The following is a 24,044-nucleotide window of genomic DNA, read 5'->3' on the forward strand; positions in this document are numbered from 1 at the left end:
TAAGACACATGCTATCATCACGGTGCCAAGTGAGGTGATATAAAGAAGGGACTGAAAGCTCAAAGACTCTGCTAATGATTTACAGTTAATTTTTGGGTGAACTGCAAATGTAGTTTAACCCAAATGCAGGGCTAATGGCCAAATACTAACAGAAAGACTGTCTGAAATATAGGAAAACACTCTTTAAGGAGGTGAAGTTTTTTTGTAACTGATCTTAGCCTCATCTTTTTCTGTAAAGTGATGTAAAGTGTAGGTGTGTAAAGTGTAGATGAGTGGTTACTCATCTACCTCATTTTGATGGTGGCAGTAGCATAATAAAGGTAACAGCAATTAATGGAACCAACTATGTACTTGAGAAATATATAGTTCAAATATCTTCTATTAGTAAATTCTTTCTATGTGATCTGTAACATGTACAAAATTTGCCTGCCTACACGAGTATCACTTGGGCCTCATATCTCCAACCATATGTCTTTAAATCACAATTCTGTATGAGTACAAACAGGATTCAGAGAATCTCTCATGAATCTCCTACAAATCTACCTTATCAGAGATGAACTTGGAGACATGCTGCTTTTAACACTATCCTATTAGTTGGCTTTACTCATGAACAGCCATCAATGAAATTCAACTACACAAGAAAAGGAAATCTAGATAGAACTGGGATTCATCATCTGTCGTCTTTCCCATTCAAGAGAAATCTTCATAACTAAAGCTCACACTTGGTACAGTTTCCAGTAATTTGTTTGAGACTTTTCACATCAGCTGCATTTTCTACCTCAGAAGATAAACAATACTTAGCCAAAGAAACTCTGGAACCTGAAGACAAGATCTTCAGAAGGCTTAAGGAGTGAAGTAGCCAGTAAGCTCATGAAACGAGAGTGGAAAAGACTGGAAGGAAACTATCAGGGAAGAAAGTTTTCCTACTGTGGGGACTGGAACTTAGCATTGAGAAGACTGACAAGGGCAGGGGTGAGTCTTATAGGAACACTGGGATTTGTTCTTGTTCTCATGCACACCTTCAGCTTTGTGTAACTTAAGTCAGAAAATACAACTCACCTCGCTCACATGTTCTGCCCCAATAGCCAGTGCCAGTGCAGTCACAAATGAAGCGGTTCCAGCCATCCTTGCAGACTGCATTGTTCTTACACGGGTAGCTGTCACACTGCTTGGTGCTGAGGCGGGAGCAGGAGGACTTGACTCCGGCGGCGTTCTGCGCCTCGGCCAGCTGTCGGATGTTCTTGCTTCGCCCATCGATGAACAAGTCTCGGATACAGCCGACATAGCCATAGTTCAGCATAGCTGTCCAGAGCTCTGTGGGAAGGATGAGTCCTGCCCGGTTCTCTGGCAGCCCCCCGAGGTACATGTCACCTTCCAGATCCAGGATCTCACTCTCCCCGCTAGCAGTGAACGGGGTGCGTCGGCTGTTCACGGATATAGTACCTAAATGAGAAAGATAAGGAGACATCAACACTTTCAACTACAAATCCAGCTTAGTGCATTATTTTCCAATAACTGAGTGAGGTTTAAAGTTCAGCACAGGAGAGTGAAGATTCTTCTCTACCCAAAAGGCATTCTAACAGTGCCTTTCACACAGCTCCCTCTCCTCCTGATCCACAGGTCCTAAGTACTTCCATGCAGTGACTGATCATCATACATCTCTATCCCCAATTGCATTAAAAAGTCAGAAGCACAACAATTCAATAGATAAATAATAGCATGTAAAATTTGAGCATTATTCAATGGCATTCATCCAGCAAAGCAAAAACTTATTGAGAACACACAGGAGTTTGATGGCATAAAGACTAGAGAGAAAAAAGATAAGCAAAAGCATTTTAATTCCCACTATATTGCTCTTTCAGAAAAAAACTCCATCAGTACCTCCAAACCTGGACCTGGATGATGGACCAACAGAGACATGTTTGTAAGTGACATGGGAAGAATGGCTGAGCATTGGAGGAAGCACTGGGTTACCATTTAGAGAAACAATTGCAAGGTGGAGCAAAGGACTGATAGCAATGCTTGATGTAAATCAAAATGAATAAATATAAAGTCCTACACCTGAGTCACAAAAGCCTCACACATTAGTACAGGCTAGTGACCAGCTGGCTAAGGAGCAACTCTGCAGAAAAGGACCTGGAGATATGGCAGACAATTTGAGCATGAATTAGCACTGTGAACTTGTAGTGTCAAGAGAAACAAGCTGCAGTAAGGCATCCTGGTTCCAGCCAGAACAGAGGTAATTCTTTGCAGTAGCTAGGAGGGGCATGGCAAGGGGAAGCAAGTGAGCAATGTGATTTACAGAGTCTCAATGGGACCACTGAATAGGAGTGCACCATTCCTAAGCCACAACATAAGGGAATCTACAACTCCATAGAAAAGGACATTTTCCACCAAAAGTGTGGTCTAATATGGAAACAGAAACCTCAGTGGGGTTTACCATACTGAAGGCATTTCTAAGCTCAACTGCACATGACCCTGAAGAAAGTCTAGATTGAACTAGAAATCTCCAGAAGTTTGTCCCAACTAAAAGTATTGTATGGCTTTACAAGAAAGCTTTCTAGTTTCCATTTTATACAGGAAAATTGAGGAAGAGAGAGACAAACATATCTGAACAACAGTTATTATTAAAACTGTGATAGCTTCCATATGCTCCAAATCAAATGTGGGCATACTGCACTGAGGTCATTCATATGTATTTCAAGAAATTGTCCCAGCACATAAAATAATCAGGACATATAATACAGAAATATAATCAGAATATGTAAAGCAGGTACAGAAAAGCAAAGTGACATGTTTAAGGTCAGACAGTGCATCCAAAGAAAAACAGGGCACATAAGGCACATCTCTCACGTTCCAGAGCAGTGTACTCTTCTAAAGCGCATTCAGCAGTTTCTGTGATAGGGATTTCTGCCCACTAGACACCCATCTAAAAATCAGCAATTTTCTCTCCCTAGATATAAATCATCACATCCAATTGCCTTGTCATTAAGACAGTCTGTCTTCAGAGACACTATCCAAGCTTTAAGATTAATTCCACATCATTGCATTTTTATCAGACACCCCTACAATAAGGAAGGAGAGTTAATAGAGTTAACTCTATCTATTGTCTCTGTGAGAAAGTACAATTATGTACATGCACATTTACTTCGGATGTAAAAGGTGTCTTCTTAGAGAACTGCACGTATGACACAGACACAAGGTACTCTGTGTGTGATGTTCAGTAATAATTGAGGAATAATGTTGGAGGCAGCAGAGTGTCAGAAGCAACAGAGGCATTACAAATTACAGGCGCAAAGAGAACTACAGTTATTTGATGAATCATTTTGTATCAGCAAGCTGGAGCACCACAGGCCTTTCTCTCTTTTATAAAATAAGGAAAGAGAAAATGTGACAACACACATACTGTCACACAGGGAGCATATCACAGAGCCACAGGAACACAACTCCCCTTCCAGCATCTTCACTGCTATTTCTCAAAAGCAGCCTGGAGAGTACATATTACTCTAAAGCTTAGAACCAAAACACTGGAGGGCTGAGCTCTTGACAGCTGCTACTGTGGAGAGGACAAACATGTGCAAATGCCACAAAGGTAAAGAAACCCCCTAAAAGACAAGAAATATTGGTAACATGAAGTGCAAAACCTGGAGAAGATGGTGAGATGATGAACAAGAAATAGGCTAGACAGCAACCTAAACACTCTGAGTGTTTTGTACCCTTCAACAGTTCCTGTAAGGAGATGGCACTAGTTTGGACGAACAGCATTTTTAAGACCAAGCTGCTGAGATGGAGAAATTCTGTACTGATACTAGAAAGGAGCACTCAGATAAGCTGACATACTATTTTTTTTTCCCTCCAGAATCCCATGTTTGCCACTCTGCTTAGAGTAGATCCAAGTCCATCTTGAGAAATCAGAAGCATCTATGCATCTCCTCCACAGTGCCATAGTTATTTTGTACTAGACTGAAGAACAGACCAAAACACCCTGCCAAGGGCAGAACAGGCACACCAAAGAGTGCACTAATACAACTGTAAACAAAACCATCCAGTAAGATTTTTAGTGTCTGATCATGTGGGAAATCATGTATGTTTTGCAGCTGATGAGTAGCTGAAAACATTGTCCTGCGTGACATGCTCACTGTTCCCCAGCTAGAAATTGTGACAGGTTTTGTGAACCTGGTGGGAGCTTTCCCAAAGGAAAGGAAGGTTACAGAATGTTAAGTGTCCATGTCCACGCTGCCAGCTTTTGTCAGAGTAGAAAGACAAAAACAGGTTTTTTTGCTCTGGCAGCCAACACAGACCAAAGCATATACAAGGCCTAAAGGGACTAGAAATGCCAGAGGTTACCTGAGCATGACTGCCAAGCTTCCCTGCCTTAGTGTACTCCAAGAGTGAATATTTGGATTTTTAAGCTATTTTACTTATAGATCAGCAGAACATGAAGTTTTGGATTGTTAGAGAAATGGCGGGAAAAAAGGGGAGAGATGACATGAAGTAAATTAATTGTTTCCGTTTCCAAAATAAAGTCATATATACTGGGGGCAAAAAAAAGTTTTCAAGTGTAACCATTCTCCAGTCCACATGTGGAAGAAAAGCCAAGTACTAAACAAGAAGAGGTCTTGAACTCCTCTCTCACACTTATCCAAAATGTCATTGGGCAATAGTGACTGAAGGTATAATGTGAAAAAACCAATGCCAGTATCCTGGTTTTCTCAGGACACAAGACATCAGTTGTTAGGACCATTAACCAAGTATTTATTGTGAGCAGAGAACACAACTGAATAAAAAAAAAAAAATACAAGACATCATACAAACATGTTCTTTCTTGTTGAGAAAACTTTTTCTGATTTAAAATCTGTTACCTCTAATTAGTGTCCAGAACATAATAAACCTCCCTGCCAAGCGACAAACAAGTCAGTCCTACAGTGTCATCCATCAAGTAGCCATGTGTCTGTCACACTCTCCTGTGAATATGTCCAAATGAACATGTGTCCCTCTTTGTAGGGTTTTGCAAACATTCTTTGCATAGAACCTGTGTCACTTCTGCCTCTTCTCTCTCTGCAGCTGCTTCCTCAGGGATGAGACAGTCCCCAAGTGAGCAAGCAAAAGTGAAGTCAGTATGAAACACAGCTAATTGAGTTTATCCCTGGAAGTTAATTAAATTTAAGCAATTCTAAAGAAATCAAAGCTCCATTTATTTATTTATGGCTTCCTTTGTAAAATGCTCCTACCAATGTCTTTAGGAGATAGTATGTGTGGTTATATATTGCTAAGTCCAAGCAGAGCACCATGCCAAATACAAAGAAACTACTCACATCATCAAAGGCAAAAATACCTTCAGGCAAAGACCTGTTCAAACAGCTAGGCCTTGCATAGTATCTCAAAGTCAGCTCTTCTGAAAACACAGGGAAAGCAAATTCTAGCACTGCATTCTCTATAGTGATGGTATTCAGCAACTGGAAACATAAAATTAGGGACTGAAATCTATCATCTGGAGACAACCAGACAAATTTTAAATCCACTGGCAAATGTAAGCAGGATTCCTTCTGAAGTGAAGGCTTTGAATTTCCAATGGTTCAGAAAAAACTGAAGTACAACTGTTATGCTCTAAATGAAGCTACAGTATCCAAAACTTTTTGTTTTCCTCCACAATTTCAGAGTATATCATGAGTATATTACCTTGATATTCAGTGCTGGAAACAATAAAAATATCTCTTGGCAATTGCATGATATGTGTCTTTTTAGAAATAAACTAAAACTCATTTTTGAAAATGAAAAGCTGCAAAGAAAGAAAAGAAGCATCCACTGAACACTGTCTCAGATTGTAAGACTAGAATCTGTCATCCAAAAGAGTAAAGAAACCCAACTCAAAACTACAGGATACTAAAGAAAATAGAATGGGATGAAAATGTTGATTTGTTACCATGATTTTGTTACTGGTTGTGCCCATTACTCTTATTTTTCTCACAACAAGATCTGAAATGCAGAAACCCAAAGTAGATCAGTAAGAATTTCTCAAACTGAGAGCAGTGGTTCTGAAGGACCTTAAACCTTACCATGGCCTACAAAGAAGTCATCATTAACTATGCATCCAATTGCAAAGATAGGTCCAGAATATCTGAGGACTGAGAATAAAATATTAATAGATTGCCTCTGTGATGTGGTATTCAAACTTCACACTAAACACGTAATGAAAACCATTCACATCTTTGCCTTGCTGGATAAACATCACTGGAGCAACACTAAGCTTTGTTAAGGAGGTGATTCATATTTAACAGGTTTTGAATGTTCTGAGAATTAATACATAGCCCTAGGTCTGAATCTGAAACATGAATCTATTTAAGAAAAAGTTACAACTCTACCCGATCTTCCATCTCGTTGAATATCCACATGATACCACTCTCCATCATTGGCTTTCTTCTGGGTGGCCTTGACTTTAATGGTCCCAGAGCCCATGTCCAGCAGCAAGTAGAGGTTTCCATCTAGAAGCTCAACTGCGAAGAAGTCTACCTTTGTATTTTTCTGGCTTCTGGTATCTTTCCTCTCCTGAGGCTTGCCGTGGGTGAAAAGGATCAGTCCATTGGGTTCAGTGGTTCGGAAATCAAATGAGATGGAGCCCATTCTTTTGGTATTCCATTTAGGCAGACTAATATAGGCCTCAGGTGTCTCAAAGCTGATGGGATCCAGTGTAGCCACATTTTCACATACAAATTTCACTTCCCCATAGATCTTCATCTTAGTATCACCAATCCGTGCCAAGCGAGACAGCTCCAGACGAATGTCGTTATTCTTATAAACAACCTGCCAGACACAAGGAAAAGTATCATACATCAATCCTGCATACAATACAAATACCCCAATTACTTTCAGCTATGGGAGATAAACTTTTCCCAAAAGTGGGGAGAGGGAAGGAGAGAGTGCAAGAGTCTGACATCATGACAGAGGGAGCGAATTGAACCAGAAAAGTGTATAGAAATGACAGCAATGGGTACTTCACAATTACTATAGATCAGATAAGCAGTCAGAAGAAAACATTTAATTGAAGGGCAGCGTGAACAATTAACTCTACCATAGGCCCACTTGGCTGTAAAAGCTTCTCTACACAAAATCCAGTGTGTGTGTGGTATCATGCTGTTATATTTGCATAAATCCCATACAAAATACATAACAAAGCATAACCTCCATGTCCATCACTACTAGCCACAGCAGGGAACTTGGTACCACCACTGTCATTTCTCTATTATTCCCATAGGCCTACTTAACTACTAGGAGAGAGGTGCAAAAAATTTAGCAAGTTGCTGTGAACTGTTAGTGATTGCCTTGTGGGTCTCAAAGAAAAAAATAACAAATACTTAAAATTTCTCTGCCCAAGAAATCTTAGATCCCTACTGACAATCTCGCCATGGAAATATCTCTGTAGCTTAAGCTTACTTCAAGAAACCAACAATTTCTGTGCTAACACATAAAAACCTGTACATTTTCAGTGTCTAGACTCTCTTTGGGCTAAGGACCACAACTCTGGGCTCTGTTGTTGCTACATGGATTGAAATTAGCCAAGAGAAGAGTCTCAAACAGGCAAGCACTCCTGAGCATGTCTGGCTTACTCAGGAGTTCAGATCTCCTATTCTTCTCTTTCTCTCAGGTACAGAATTAATTCCTGGAAAGCAGACTCTTCTCTGCCCCATGCCATTTCTACAGAGGCAGGGACTGGAGAAGGCACAAAATTGAAATATTTGTAAACTGTAGTTCCTCTCAGTCACCTTCTATGCTTGCTAAACACAGAGCTGGCATGTACAGCAAGTAGAACCACTTCTGCAACTAGCACAATTTTTATTGAATTCTTGTTCAGTGATACTACTGACGATTCTAATTTCTTCTAAAGACTTATTCTAAAATACTTTGTCACATATAGCACGTATATATACACATATTTGATTTCTACTTTCAAAATCCTATCAGGATGAGTTGTCAGCCGTTTGCTACAAAAATAGAAGGGAAAGCAGATACGCATTGTTACTTCTACTATTAGGACAGAAAAGTCAGAGAAATGTGTATGCAGTAAATATTAAAAAGCAAATGAGAGAAAGAATGAGGGATAAGCTTATAAATTAGGTAACTTCAGGATGAAAAAAAGAAATTAAATCACAGTTCAATACTTTCATAGGTAGGAAAGAATTTCCAGCCTTCTCTAAGCATTAAAGGAGAACTCCCCCAGTGCAGACAGGTTTTCCTGCTGCAAAGGCAAAACACAGAGTGAAAGGAGAAGCCAGCTGTTAAATCCCATTTGGAAAAATAGAACAAAGCTCTAGTTCTTCCCAGCAGAGGACGGTATTGACCCACAGTAATTTGTTTTGCTCCAGTTCCTAACAACATGCTCTGCCCTCACACAGGCATCAGAAACACCACAGCTATTAATATCTGCAACAAGGATAAAATTTCATTTTCAACTTACAGGACTGTAGTATTTTTATTCTACAGATTAATCATGTCAAATGCCCTCATTAGAGACCATACACCTCTTTCCACTGATACAGCAAGGGGGTGCATTAGAGCTTCCTCTCTTGCCAGACAATGAGGCGCACCTCAGTCAGACTTTAGTTCTGAGCACTGCATGAAGTCCTGTCTCTGCTTCTCAAGGAGAAAGAGGAATTAATACAGCAACTAAAAGGATGGAACAGGATGCTCTATGAGGATAGGCTGAAAAGTCCAAGCTCATATTTGGAGAGGACTGCAAAAAATATGATTGAAGTTTACAGAAGATGGAAAAGGTTAATGTAGAACCGCTCTTTGCCAAACCCAGCAATAACAGAGTTAGAGGCACTTGCTGAAACTTGTATGAAATCAGCATAAAATGGATTTTTAGAAGTACTTATTTACACAGAGGTTAGTGAACTTCTGGAACTTGCTGCCAGGGGAGGTCACAGAAGTAGGGTGCAACATTAGATGCAAAAAGAACCAGAAATAACAATGGACAGCAAGTCCACAAACCAATACTAAAGAGAAAAGAAAGGAGTTTGTCTTCTACCAAATGTAAATCAATAGCAGTGGGTGCTGCGGGAATCTAAGAGAATGCGCCACTGACAGTAGCCATGGTCATGTGCTCTCCCTAAATAGCACTTGCACCCTCCACTACTGGAGACACCATACTGGGTGCAGAGATCGACCATTCCTCAGGCCCACTGGGGATTACAACTTTGGTGCAACACTGTATTTTTGGTTTCACCACAGCATGGAGTTGCTTTGGTGGGCAAGAGAATGCCCGAATGAGCTGTGGCTTTTAATGATCCTAAGGTAGGAGAGCTGCCTTTATAGGATTCCACTAACAATTGCTCAAATTAATACTCATCTCAACTGTATCTCAAACCAGTCTTTCCACACATGAGAGGAGCAGACAGGTAGCACAGTACCCTACATATGATTGATGGATGGTGCTGGGAGGTATCTAGCTGTGACTCAGTGATCTGTTTCCGGCAATCTCTGCAGTTTGCTGGTAGACGGAATATCATGTGCACGTCAGCAGCTCCCACACACAGAGGAGCCATGCACAGGTTACATCTCCCTCTTTGATATATCTGATACTTGAGTAACAGGTCCCATCTTTTCTGGGGAAATGCAGAGGTTTGCCTCTGAGTTTATATGAGTTTTGATGCTGACTGCTTTGTGTTTCATTAATCATACAAGTATCACAGCTGGAGAATCCTTGAGACAGAATGCTTTCAAAGGAACCAGAAAAAAAAATCACATAAAGTTAGTTGTAATCAAGAAAGTGACTAACAATGAAGAATCCGAGGCCAAGAATGAAGAGACGAAGAAAGCAAGCACAGAGAAAGACCTCAGTAGAAGATGAGAAAGGCTGTTGAATAGATACAAGACTTCTGAATTCAATCTTTACAAAGAAACATATCCGCCCCAATCTGAATCTGTTATTCAAATGTTGTTCTAAACTATTTTCTTTTAAAAAACCCCAAAACAAAACACTTTGATAAATCTAAAAAACCCCCTATGTTTATGGAAAAAGTGCAAGGATTTCAATAGGTGATGGGGTATTATTGACAGACACATTTGCACATCAGCATCATGATATATAAGCAAGTACACCAGAACTCTCATCAGAACAATAAAAGTATAGAAATAATGCTTGGGTGTAAAACCAATGTGAATCCTGGGCAGGAACAGAGAAATGCTAAGGCAGCTTCTGATAATGACAGTTCAATTGTTAAACCAAAGGTTCAAGATTGAGGAGGGAATATAATTAAATTACTAGTATGCATGTCCCACAGTGGAAAACATTCAAATTCAGTCTGTTTAATAGGTAGAGGTTAAAATGTGATTCGATTGCAATCTACAAGTACCTGTGCAGAAAATGGAATTTGGCAAGACAGAGCTCTTCAATGCATGTGACAAAGGGACAATGAGATCTGGGGGCTAGAGATTAAAGTTAGAGAAATTCACATTTTAAAATATTATAACTTATTTTTACATGAGGGTAATTTGCTACTGAAATAATTTACTACAGGTTATATTGTGTTTTCTGCTACTGGCAAATTTTAAATTAAAACAGTATCCTGTTTTCTCTAAAAGACATAGTGAGACAGGAATTAATTATACAGCAAATCAGCCTAGATTATCATAATGGCTCTTTCTGGCCTCATAACCTATGAATCTTTGTGTTTTAATGAAATCAACAGAGTGCAGTGCAGTTTGCAGGACAGATGAAGCACATCCTCTACCAACTGCTAAAACTGCCTGGTAAAGGAGATGATGTGATTGTCAGTTCTGGTCTGACTTGTCATCAGTGCCTTCAGTTAAGCTTTTTTTATCTTTTTTTCATGTTTGTGATCCTACTTTAAAACATACCACTAAAAAGGGAGGCAAGCATAAAGTCTTGGACAAAAAAATTGATTCTATAACTCACATATATAAGCTTCAAAAAGTAGTTTGTTAGAGTCACCTGCTGCAAGCCAGAAAAGATCCATTTTCATGTTTTACTGAGGAAGCTTTCTGCCAGCAGTAGAATCTACCATCTGCATGGCACTTCCTCTGTCATAGTATTGTTTTATGAGCAACCTCTGAACTAACCTTAAGGCTCTCCAGTATATGCCAAAATACCTATTGAAACCCACTTCTCTAAATTCAAACAAGGCCATGACTGTCTCAGAATGCTGTTCCTCTCTAGGAAAGCCTTCTAGGGCCACACATGGCTTCCACAGCAGCTGAGAAGTAAGCAGGCAATGAAAGCAGTGCCCATAGGCTTCTCCAGTGATGTCAGGTGCCTTCTGAACAATACCAGTCTTGCCTGTTTAAACAGAGACAAGCTTGAACTCATCCCAGGTCTGATATGTGTATCAGAGAAGGTCTAAGGGAGTCAAGGACATGATTCCTGATACAGACATGCCCATCTTTATTTTGGGAAGAAAGGTGGAAAAAACAAAGGGGAAGAAAATTATTTGCAAAAGCTATGCACAGAGCTTTTGAAAAGAAATCTTCATTCCTCCAATCTTAAAATCACTTTATATTGCAAAAATGAAACAAGAACAATGAAAACAACTGGGTTTTCCTTTTCCATGGGGACTGTTTCTAAATACACTTTAACAAATGAATATTGACCATTCAATGCCTTTGTTTAATGATTTAGACTAGTATAAATGGATGGTCAGGAAGGGTGTAGTCCAAATACACACGGTCCTGATAATCAGCAGTAGAATTTCATGACATCTAAAACATTTTGAGGGGGAAAAATATATACATTAAATCATGTTTTCTATAAATTTGCTGAGAAAGAAGAGTTTGTTTTAGGCAGAGCTAAAACAAATTCGCAATCTGGTTTTGAGGTTTGTTTAAAATGGCAACTCTGCAATTCTGAAGCATTCAAGGAATTTCTCCAGCTAAACTTCCTATGAGTTTCACTCATGGGTTAATGACAGCTCTAATCAGATGGCTTTTCACAATGATGAAAAGCATCTCTCTGCAATCAAGTGAAGTTGCAGATAGCAAGGCAGCAACAAAAAGGCAGAAAAAATTATGTGCTAAGTTTGGTCAGTAGCCAATATAAAAATTCCTCTCCAAGTTGGTGTTATTAGGTGGGAAACATGATTTTCGGTACAGGCTGGACACAGGCATGCTCCAAAGGGGAATGGCTGTCAATAGCCGAGCAAATTAGATGACCACCACCATGAACCATCATAAAAAAGAGCAATAACCTGAAGACTGCATAAGTTTGCTAGCTAGGAAGAACTAGCAGACCTTGGAAGGCCAGCCAAATTGTTCACCTATTGCACCCTGGATATTGCTTCCTTCTGTCCCAGGCTCTACCCCTTCACCAACTGCCTACATCAATTCTCATAAAGCATAACTGCTAGATATTCAGGCTAGAGTCTAAGACTTTTTTTAAGGCACCTACACATAGCCAAGCAAGTTCCTGCAGCAAAAAAAAAGAAATCTATAGTTTATCCACTGGTTTATTAGACCTGTGTTTTCCTAGCCCTCCTCGACAAGTATACAGAAGCAAAGATACCACATTAGCAGCACTTTACTTTGCGTCTGGGCAGACTTTGTATGAAGTGATCCAAGTCTTCAGTGATGGGTATCTAAAGCTCCTACACGTATTTAAATAACACTGTGTGGACTGTGAATACCTAGTATGAACATATTTGATGTTGCACTAGGATGACAACTGCTTTCAGGCAATAAACACCATCACCATTCCCCACACTGAAAATTGCTGTACTCTACTGGAGATCACGTTCACTTTGGAGAACTGTACTTCAAGAAAGGAGTGGAGCCATGGGAAAGAGTCCTGACTAGAGCAATGAAAATAATCAAGAGTCTAGAAAATAGAAGTTTGAAAGGAGACACTAAAATGTTCAAATAGAGAAGGGCTACTACAAAGCTGAAAGGAACAACCTCTTCTTTTTACCCATGCTGAAAAGGACAAGAAATAATTGGCAAAAAATAACAGCAAAGAAACGTAAGAGAAAGGTTTTTCTTAGTTTAAGAATAGTGAAGCACTGGAAGAGATTGTCTGAGGAGAAACAATCACTGGAGAACTTTAACTTCAGGCCAAAAAGTTGCTGTCAAAACTCATTTAGATATCATTGTTTTTGTTTTGGGACAGTGGAAGTGTAAAGGATTAGATAACCTCTCATGGTCCATTCTAGTTTTATTTACTATGATTCTGTGTTGGGGAGTGAGGGAAGAGCAGAGGAACATGTGAAAGAGCAAATTACTACGTATCTAAAAACATTCCTATGGTGTTCGAGGACAGGAAGGAAAAATAAACCCTATAGTAACAAATACTGACACCTCACAAATTTGAAGAGCCTAAATTTACAGATAACCTCCCTAGCAAATGAAGGCTTAGGAGTTAAATAAAAAATAAATTTTTACCAAAAAAAAATTTTAAAATCATTATCACAGCAGCTTCTTTACCAGCACGCAGTTGACTTCAATTACATTCAGTCCTGTAGTGAGCTTATACAGACATTCACCAGTTACAGAATACTCTGCTCCTCCCAAATGCATCCTGAAATCTCAGATTTGTCTAGCAAGCACAAGCTAAATCTGTCGAGCTTGGTTCAGTGATGATTAAGTGAGGAAATGATTACTGTCAAGTGTCTTAAGAATTTCATCTGAAAGGCTGAGAGGAATTATTTTAGGATGGCCCCATTGATCATTTAAGGCTTGAACCTTATTACACTGAAAAGTCTATCAGACAATGACTTAGCAAATAACACTCCATTTAGTGATTTCATTGTATTTTAAATCCACATAAAGTTGTGCAAGTACAAAAGACCTGTCTCAGGAAATAAATCTGTTTAGTATGGTGGGTGACTGTTTCCATCAGCATGACATTTTAACACAGAATTCCATTTCCCTCACAGAGAATTAGCAATGAAATGCTTCGCTCCAATCTGTAACAAACCAAAGTGGCAAGTTTAGTTTTATCAAACTTTACAGAAAAGCTTTTGCATTAACTTAACCATAACATAAACCAGTATTTTTCAGGCATTGCATTTACTTTCAATAGTGGTCCTCATTTTTACCTCTGGTCTCCACTCCCTAAGAAAATACTTTAACATGACACAGTATCAGTGTCCCATCTCATATCAGCAGAGACACTTGACTGGTTTTGCCACAAAGCAGTTAAACCAAATACTCTGGTCTCTCTGGGAGAATGGACACAAGGGCCCTACAGGACACATGAACTGCACTGGACAGGAAAATAGAGTTTGTGTTAAACTGGCTCCAGATTATTTGGGGTCAACTCAATAATCAACATGAAATAATTTGATTCAGAAAATATCAGAATGTTACAGATGAACTCAGTTTTGAAGATTTCATGGATTTACATTTTTTAAAAATTAATCTTCCCAGCAGCAATGAAAGCAAATGTCAGCTGGAGGAAATTCCTTTGGAACAGAAACTCTTAATTTCACTCAGCTTTTCCCTTCAGTGATAAAACATGTTTTAATGAGAACACTAATGTGTAAAGTCTTCTGTGAGAATACTGAATAGATATTGCTCACTCATAGATATGCAGTTTTTCCCCACAACCTACCTTCCCTAGCCAGTATGCCTTGAGCCTGCTCCACTAGAATATCCCTGGAAGGTACAAGAAGGTAATTCAGTCTCCATATGCCAGGCAAGCATTAGTCTCACTGCTGAGATTTCCAATATAAGCAAAGCAAATGCTAAGCAAATTGTGCCAACCACAGCAGTGTCTTCTGGTTTTTGTCACTTGCCCAGCAAAAAACAAATTGAAAATATTTACCACTGCATATGGGAGAGCACATGCTCAAAAGTGAGCACTGCTGAAGTAACAATGAGATTACAGCCACAGAGGAAGCATTTAGTGGATTTAGTATTGTACAGACTAAGCCTTCAAACTTAAAGTGGTGCCACTGCAGCAGGATGGTGTCACTGCTGGAAGTTGGACTCTTAAAGCTGAGGGCGCTGCATCCCAGCACGTGTCCCTCCCTCAGCCTTAGCACAAAGGTCTCAGGGGCACTGACATCTCCCTCCACCTGCAGTGCCAGCCAGAGAAGGAGACATCCCTTCAGCTAGGCTCCCCTCATGTGAGGGACCAAAGACACTTGGGGTCTGCTGAAGAACTCCCATTGCAGGACGATACTATCCTGTGGCTGACACCATCTGTTGACTGGTGAAGGAGGAGGAGGACTGTCTCCATGTGTCTAGCCCAAAATATAGAGGATTCTAAACTTCTTTTTTGATGCCTCTCTTATTGCCCTGTGCAAAAACTTGTCAACACTGACAATCTCTCCAGGATCTCTCTGCTCATCTCTCTTCATATTCTGCAGCATGGAACAAAGTCCAAATCGTCCACCGGGGAGGATTTCCCAAACATTTATCTGCACTGGGCCTTACATTGTGTGAAAATGGGGATGTGATAAGCTAACTATTTGCTTGAATATTTGCTGTAGAGGCCAGGGAATGTAGTTAATTCCATACCTGAAAACACTGTCCATCAAGAGAAAAACACTGTCATCTTATAACCTCCAACCTGGCGTGAGAAAAACAACCATAAGCTCTTTTATATCTTTCTCTCATGTGTATGTAAAACTCTCACATCTGTGTTGAGCTCAAGGAAGACTGATCTCACATCTAAGAAAGCTTCTTTGATACAAGACTAATTTACTTATATTTTCTGTGTAGCTCAGTACTGTCTTACTGCTTAAGAATGATCTATACCAGATCTTAAGCAGAATAATAGAGCTTACATTGCTCCAACACTAACAGGCTGAAAACAAAATTTGCCTTAGCCACTCTTTGGCAAGAATTTGCCTAAATCTTTCTGTTTTAAGTGGATTTCCCATGCACTTTAGAGGTCTGAGTCCCAACTACCTTTTCTAACCGAGTGCTTAACATAGCACTGAGGTACTACTGTGACAGCAGCAGTTTCAGAACATGGTGAACTTCCATTTCTGGAGTTGACTCCTGTGGAGGAGGAGGTTGAGAAAAAGGCTCTGCCCTTGTTATTACCCAGACCACGTTGACCAGACTATAGAAATGATTGGTCTGTCTACGTGGCACTCAAAGAACCTACTGTTTCTCCTCTACAGCAGTTTCATTCTCCTTGCACTGAGCAAGCACTGTCAAAAATAGCAAAATACATTGAAATCAGTCAGCCATTCTTTTTCTAATATATCAAGAAAACTTGTCTGTGTGTTTTACTGGCAGCTGAAGGGAAAAAAACGAATAAGAGAAAAGGGCTGACATAGTCACAAACTTGAAAAAAATTTCCTGGAATCAAGGACACATATATTTCTCAGTGCAGGAATGGCTGGATGTTTGGACATGCAATCACCCTACATGCTATATTTGTTTGCCTAGATGTAGTTACATATATTTACATATCTATATACTGTGCACAGATGCATAAGAAAGCATATGTATTTACGTACTCATGTATAGATCTGCCCTGGTAGCTACTAATATATATATATGGGTTTATACACATTTGTAAACAGTACCAGCATGCGCTCTACTGTACGTGTGTACATGCGTACTCATTGCTTCACTTGTGATTTTTAGGCCATGCTGTTGTGATTTAATCCTAGCCAGCAACACAGCACAACATGGAATAGGGAGGAGAATCATAAATAAAATAAAAGGTAAAACCTGTAGGGTGAGATAAGAATGAAATAATAATGATAATAATAATAGTAGTAATGAAGAAGAAAAAGGAGACAACAAAGGAGAGAGGAATTAAACCCAAGACAGACAAGTGATGCACCACACTATTGCTCACCACCCACTAACTGATGCCCAGCCCATGTTTATCCAGGACAGTAAAAGCCGCATTAGACGAATGCACATCATCTGCATTCAGACCCCCACATTCTGTTCTTATGCAGCTGTGTGACCAACAAACTGCTTGGCATTTTGATAACTGCTGTCCTCTTCCCCTGAAAGCAGCTCACAGAGCAAGAGCATATCTTATTATTGAAACACTGTGCAGGTTTGGACTGAGATAGAGTTAATTTTCTTCATGGTGGCTGGTATGGGGTTGTGTTTTGCATTTGTGCTGAACACAGTGATGGCAATTTAGAGATGTTTTTGTTGTTGCTGAGCAGGGCTTACACAGAGCCAAGGCCTTTTCTGCTTTTTGTACTGCCACACTGGGGAGGAAGCTGGGAGGAGTTGAGTTGAGCCAGGACAGGTGGCCCCAAGTGCCCAAAGGGATACTCCAGGCCATGACATCATGCTCAATATAGAAAGTGGGGGGAAGCAGGAGGAGGGGAGGGATGTTTGGAGTGATGTGTTTGTCTTCCCAAGTCATCTTTACATGTGATGGGGCCCTGCTCTCCTGGAGATGGCTGAACACCTGCCTGCCATGGGAAGTGGTGAATCTATTCCTTGTTTTGCTTTGCATGCATAGATGGCTTTTGCTTTTCCTGTTAAATTGTCTTTATCTCAACCCACAAGTGTTCTCAGTTTTGCCCTTCTGATTCTCTCCCCCATTCTGCTGGTGGCTGGGTGAAACCATAACAAACCACACAAGGATGGAGTTACCATTATAGAAAAGACTGGTGGAGGTAAGATTACACCAGAATCCTTCTGACTGAAAATTTAGCCTTTCCACACCCTCCAGTATATTCAGAAGTAAGATAACAGTTCCAAAGATGCAACCAACTTTGCTGTACATGACATTGGACTGTGTGCTGAATGGGACTTTGCAGAACCTAACCATGCTCCTTCATACATTTCTTTTTCTTTCACACTGGCATGGTCAAACCTGAAAGAAGTACAGACAAGGGAGAAGGCAAAGAAAATGACAACAGGGACTTTTAAGTGAAGTATTTCTAATGTAAACCATACTGGATTTGGCACAATATTGCCTACAGTCCTGTTCCAATTCCAAATAACTCAATGTCAGATCTAATTATTGTACTATTGTATTGATTAAGGAGGGAAAAAAAACAAAACCACACCACAACAACCACATAAGAAAAAAAACATGAAAAGTACATTGTTAGAGAAGATATGTTCAGCTCATGATGCTTTCCAGCATCACTGTGTCCTGCCATTCCCAGGCTGTCATTGCTCGCATTTAAGGCACTCAAAAGTAGAGTATTAGTGGTGATGGTTATGGCACACTGAAAGTGCTGCTTTCTATAGTTTAAAGTTTTCTATGTTTTACTATATTCTTTTTTTCTCTTTCTTTCTCTATAGCAACATACTTTGAAAGGGCTGCATTTTTCAGCTACCCCATACTTCCCCGTTTTGTTTTGGAAGCAATATAAATAGTAAACAAAACAGGCAAGTTATTTCTATAACTCCTCAGTCATTCTGTCAGTAAGGTCTGTATGGTTTTATAACACAATTCCTTTGCTCTTCAAAGCACAAGAATCTTATACTGTTCTGGCATCCACAATCCTGATACCTCTCACTGCAAACCCATCATTTGCATGCACATCTATCAACAGGAATTACTAAGGGTAAGAATTATTTCCCAAAAACTTCTAAAAGGAAAAAATGGGTTGCAGACATCTGTCCCAGATTCTATTAGTCCCTCACAAAGCCACAGAAGTTCAGAAGTCAGAGAAAAGTTCTCAACTGCTGTTTCTGCACTGTGCTATAAATTTGTTTTGTCCTACATAGGCTAACTTTAAAGGCAGATCATCAGCCTCTTGCCATTTTCTTCCTTGCTTATGTAGAAGTATCAGACCCTGAAAGTCAAACCCTAAAATTAGTTTGAAGCAAAAAAATAAACCCCCTCATGTTAATCACATCCTGAAACTTGGCTTGCATGTTTCTGTAAGAAGTATAAGATGCATAGTCACTGCCTTCTAAAACCAAGTTTCATTTTGCCAGACTGAACATAAAATACACGCCACTAAAGGAACATTACTATTACATTATTACTAGTATTACTGCAATTGCTATTGATTATTACATGTTGGAGACACTGATGTAGACAGCAAAGAGAGGAGGTAGAAAACTGCAAGTGAGTTTCCACTGACATGGAGAAACATAAGGGTCATCCTGTACCATCAATTACCAAAAATTTAGGACTGCAGGCTTATTTTAATGGATTGCTTGCATTAAAAAAAAAATAAAAAAAAAATCAGGGCAAGAAGAGGAAACACAAACAGGTTGGTTTCTTTTGTTGGGTTTTTTTTTTGAGGTTTCTTCTAATTTTATGGAATTTGTGCTATTAATAAAATTTTCTGGGTGCCAGAGAGAGACAAACTGAGGCAGCACACTGGGAAAAGCACACACTGCCCAGGAACTTTCAGTCCTACCTTGACAGAGCTACAACCACAGAGCAACTTCCAGGTACTACAAAATAGTCATGACACCTAAGGTGGTTTTTTGGAAAAGAATAATAAGATAGCTAAATCTCAGATTATTTATCACTTTGACATGCATATAATAATATATACTCAGACACATTATTTCAGTTCAGACCATGGCTAGATTATAGATTTAGGATCAAAGACTGTAAGCAACTCTCACACAATGGGAACCGTATCTAAGCCTTCCAAACAGTGACTATGAAAAGAGCATGCATGCCTTGGTGCATAACCAATTGAACATGAAATGCCTTTGTAAAGCAGTTCTGAAGGAGACTAATTGTGATTCTTCAGTGTCAAAGTACAAAACTATCAAGAAAGTAGAGACAAAAGACACTGATTATATACATAGTACTAGTGAAACCATTTCATAATACTGTGGCCTGTGATCTTGCCTATGCTTTAAAAAAAAAAAAGTTTAAAAACAGCAAATAACATGAAAAACCCCTTAATCTTACACTATACTGGGTGAACTATGCAATGAATTCCATCTATTTCACCCAAAGGTAGGTTACAAGCTGACCTAAATCTATACACTACAGGGATCTCCATCTGAGAGAGGAGATCTGATTTAGTTTAGGAGATAAAAGCATAATGATATAGCCAAATCACAACTATTCAGGTTGGAATTAATGTGCAATGTTTCCTAGTGATCCAATGAAAAAATTAAGTCTTTAAATCACTATAGGATGCACTAGTGGTTAAAAAAATGTTGTACCTTAATACAAAAGTCCATCATAACACCAAGATGGCAATTGTTTGTTTAAAAGGTTCAGCTTATGTAATTTATGAAGTATGCAATATTTTTCTCTGTCAGATATAAATACATGAAGAACCTAAGTGTTTATATCACGAGAAGATGACAAAGTATTTTGCAATCCATGAGAATAAAAGAGGATGTTGATCAGCTACCAGGAATAAATACGCTTTATTTTTAATTTCACAGACTTGGGTCACTTGCTCCAATTCCTTAAAAGAGCTGAATGAGGAGATTTATGATCCACTGGGTTTTATTTTTAATCTTGAAATAACAGAAAGATAACAGAAGAATAAAAGAATGATAATGTTGTGTGAAATGTTTTATAAAGCCAAACAGGACAAGATGCATAACCATAGAAGGGTTTAGCCTCAAGGAAACATCAACCCTGGAGGAAATAGCACAACAGTTTCTATCTGAAGTGCTTAATAAAAACATTAAAGGAGAGGAATACAATACTTACTGTCATTAGACATTCCTGGGTAAAAGGAGCTTCTGTCAAATAAACCTGATATAATTTGAATGACAATGGTGAAAGTACAGATGAAACATTTTTTAAGGTATTTGGCTGAACACCAGAAGACAGCTCTGCTCAAATAAACAGCATACAAGAACAAAACAGGATGTAATGATAGATAGATATACAGACAGACAGATAGATTAGATAGATAGATGGATGGATTATCAGTCTCAGCTGACAAGTCTCATGAAGTATTTGTCAGTAGGGTAACATTACTGAAAAGGGGCATTTCTAATGCACCATAAGAACCTGTTTGATGCAATAGTATTAAATACTTTATCCATTACCTAGAAGTAAATACAAAAAGCAGTGAAGCTGATACTTGAAGGTAACACCAAATTTGGCAGACCACTGAACAATCTTAATGACGTCAGTCATACAGAGTTATTCATAGAGCATGGAAATCCAGACCCTTTCACTCCAAGCTTTTAAAACATTTGAATACTCAAATATATAAGCTTACAAACATGGAAGATAGGCCATAAACTACAGAACCAGGAAGGGGAAGCTGGAAGGGAGCTGCACCTTTGAAAACAATTCAGAAAACGTCAGAGGAGGAAATGCAAGTTTCCAGTAAAGCACTGTGGGCAAAAGGGTGGTACAGAATAAGCAATATGCAGCATTGAGACTATATGCACTGTAACCCTAGGTACAATTCTAACATCTACATTTTGTTAAAGGACCCTAAATAATTGCAAAGAATATATCAAGCAGCTTCAACATGATTTAAAAAATAGAATAAATGCCTTAGCGTAAAATACAAGTAATTACATTGGTTTAGTTTTTCAAAACATGAATAAGAAAAGACTTGATTACAGTAGATAAAGGAAAACCACCAGATCTCTGAAGCATCTTTGTTTCAGCAGAAAATTGCATCAAAAGAATCCACATTTAGGGGTCATTGTCAGACAAAGTCCAAACAGATTAAAAGCCCAATCGCTTTTGTAGTAGGAGGTGGTTAACCAACACAGTAACTTTAAAAGAGGTCCAAATTATTAAATTTAATGTAGGGGACATAGGAGAAAGTGAGGCGTTATGTTTGTTGTTTATGATCTGAATCCACATGTAAGTGGGGATGAATAATCACCTGAAGGCTGAGCTAGCTGGCTATGGAGGGGGTTTGGGGCCTTAAAATTCTCTGACATTTTGAAATGGTTACATGCTATGAATCACTTAATTAGGAAAATATGACTGCATACTCAGTTTGACTATCAGGCATTTGTATTCTGCTGAATTGATCAGGTCTTTTTCCTGGTTTCTCCTCCTGATCCTGCCCACCTGTCCGTTGAATAACTTAGGCCAGTTTTTCACATGATTTCTTAGCTGAGAAAGTCTTTAAATAACTAAGTAGTGCTAATACATGTAATTCTCCAAATAAGAATTCTTTTCAATTTAGTTGCTTTTTATTTTCTTATATGTTTGTTGTTAAGTCTCCAGTATCAAAAATGCAAAGAAACCAAAGTGCAAAGAGAAGCCTTACTTGTCCTTAAGACATCTTTAGCAGCAGTAAACAAAACACAGAAAATGACAGTCACAGTCCCATGGAGAATAACTCTTCGTAGAAACATTTCCAAGCTAATACCCTGAAGGGAACAATGGCACTCCTGGCAGGAGAGGATGGACAAGGTGACCTGACAGATGTTTACTATTTCTAATATCTATTATTCTCTGGGGTTTGTCTCAGTAGAGTAAAAATTTATCATCCCTTTTTTTACACAGCACCAGTCCACCTTTCTGAGGAAGTAAAAAATGCATCTTGGGTTTTAAGTCTCCTATTAAAGACAAGTCCAGATTAATTCAGTGCTCAGAAAAGGGGTCCAGTTGGGCAGTAATAAACCCTCTTAACAGTTACTTCCACAGTTCCAGCCATAGGAAAAAAATACAAATGCTCACTGTCAGACCATTAGTCATGAATGGAAAAACCCCTAAATCCAAGTTAAGGCTTGAGAGCTGTCTTCAGCTACCACAGTCCATAGTGATCCAGGGAAATTTTCCAATTGGAAATCTCCCTCCAAACCTTTACAGAATTCCCAATTCCATACATAGAAAGATCATCTTTAATGAAAGACAATTCCTTTTTCAATGCAGCTCAACAAGCAAAACTGTAAAACTGTTTCTAATATCCTCATTTCCAATCAATTGTTTTGGGGGCCTTAATAACTACAAATGGTGATGAAAGTTCAAGCTGTTTTGTACTTCCCTGCAAACATCTGGGATTCATCCAGCCCTCGTTTTTCTTTTCATTTAAAGCAACTTCCTCAAATGTAAGCTGCCTACATACATGAACACCTGTTTTCATTCAAAGGGGCACCATTACACCTCCTGCCAACATGGGCCACTCCAACCTTTTCTCAACCCTTGTTCCTCCAGCTCTTCCTAACACATCTCACTTCCACATCTACACATTGCTGCACAAACCTTATGCCAAACTTCACACCAAATTGATTCTCTGCTGTCTTCCCCCTCAGCTGTGTATAAGCCACCAGGAACACGACCTTGCTATACAATACTTGCAATGAAGGGATAATGTGTACTACGGCCTCTGATGGGTTGTAGTACACTGTAGTTAATAGAAGGCAAAGCAAATGGAATATCAACTTTTAAATACTACAGGGACCCTAGAAATGGTGTAGCTGTACCAGGAAATACTTAAACATAAAATTCTCCATATTACATTGGATCAGTATCCTGTATCTGAAAACCACCTCCTCAAATACCCAAGCAAGTCTAACAAAGCATCTATGTGGCAATATCCACCCATAAAAAAACATTTAACAGACTCCACTTATCTGGGGCTTGTGAGAGTCTACAGGCAGAAACTTATGCCTTTGTATTTCATATACCATCAATAATTTTTCTTCTGTGATTTTTCCAGGCACAGTTAACATCCCATGGCAAGGACTTCCATGACCTTAATTGCCATCATATTTCTTTTTGACTGTTCTGAAGCTTGCCCTGCCTTTGTCTTTTGAGCTTACACTTAGTCCCTGTATTCAAAAAGAAACAGAGAATACACTATTATTCCCCACTCTCATATCCTTTTTCTATCAGCTCAGTTACAAAGAGCCCCAGGCTGTACTGACAGTTCTTGTATAGAAGTCTCTCTGATGACCTTTGACGATCTTTGTTGCCCTTCTCCCCTTTCTGAGATTAAAATGACAGGAGGACAGTGTTAAGTGAGGTTGTATTTAATGGCATCATTATATTTTCTGCTTCATTCTTATTCCCTTCCTAGAAATGCATAATATTAGATATGCTTACCCAATATTGACCACTGAGCAAATATTTTTAAACAAATATTTAATAAAACATCAGAAACAACTTGAAGTCCATAATTGCATATGCATAATACAGACTTTTCTCTCCCTCCCAAAATAAACACCTCAATTTGTGTTTACACACATTTAATTTAATCTGCTGTTTATTTGTACAGACATTCAGCATTACTAGG

General features: G+C 39.0%; 1 protein-coding gene across 5 annotated transcripts in view; it reads right to left on the reverse strand.

The window, feature by feature from the left end:
• Positions 1-24,044, reverse strand: part of NRXN3 (neurexin 3) — a gene marked incomplete at both ends in the record, with an annotated part of 894,319 nt that overhangs the window by 652,379 nt on the left and 217,896 nt on the right. For all 5 annotated transcript variants that reach the window (XM_083864468.1, XM_083864470.1, XM_083864472.1 and 2 more), the window contains 2 exons: positions 1,060-1,443; positions 6,363-6,801. In XM_083864468.1, the coding sequence (XP_083720594.1) occupies positions 1,060-1,443; positions 6,363-6,801 (823 nt within the window). The remainder of the gene's footprint in view (positions 1-1,059; positions 1,444-6,362; positions 6,802-24,044) is intronic.

Source organism: Zosterops lateralis (genome assembly GCF_965231275.1).
Source record: "Zosterops lateralis genome assembly, chromosome: 6".
Taxonomy (NCBI): domain Eukaryota; kingdom Metazoa; phylum Chordata; class Aves; order Passeriformes; family Zosteropidae; genus Zosterops; species Zosterops lateralis.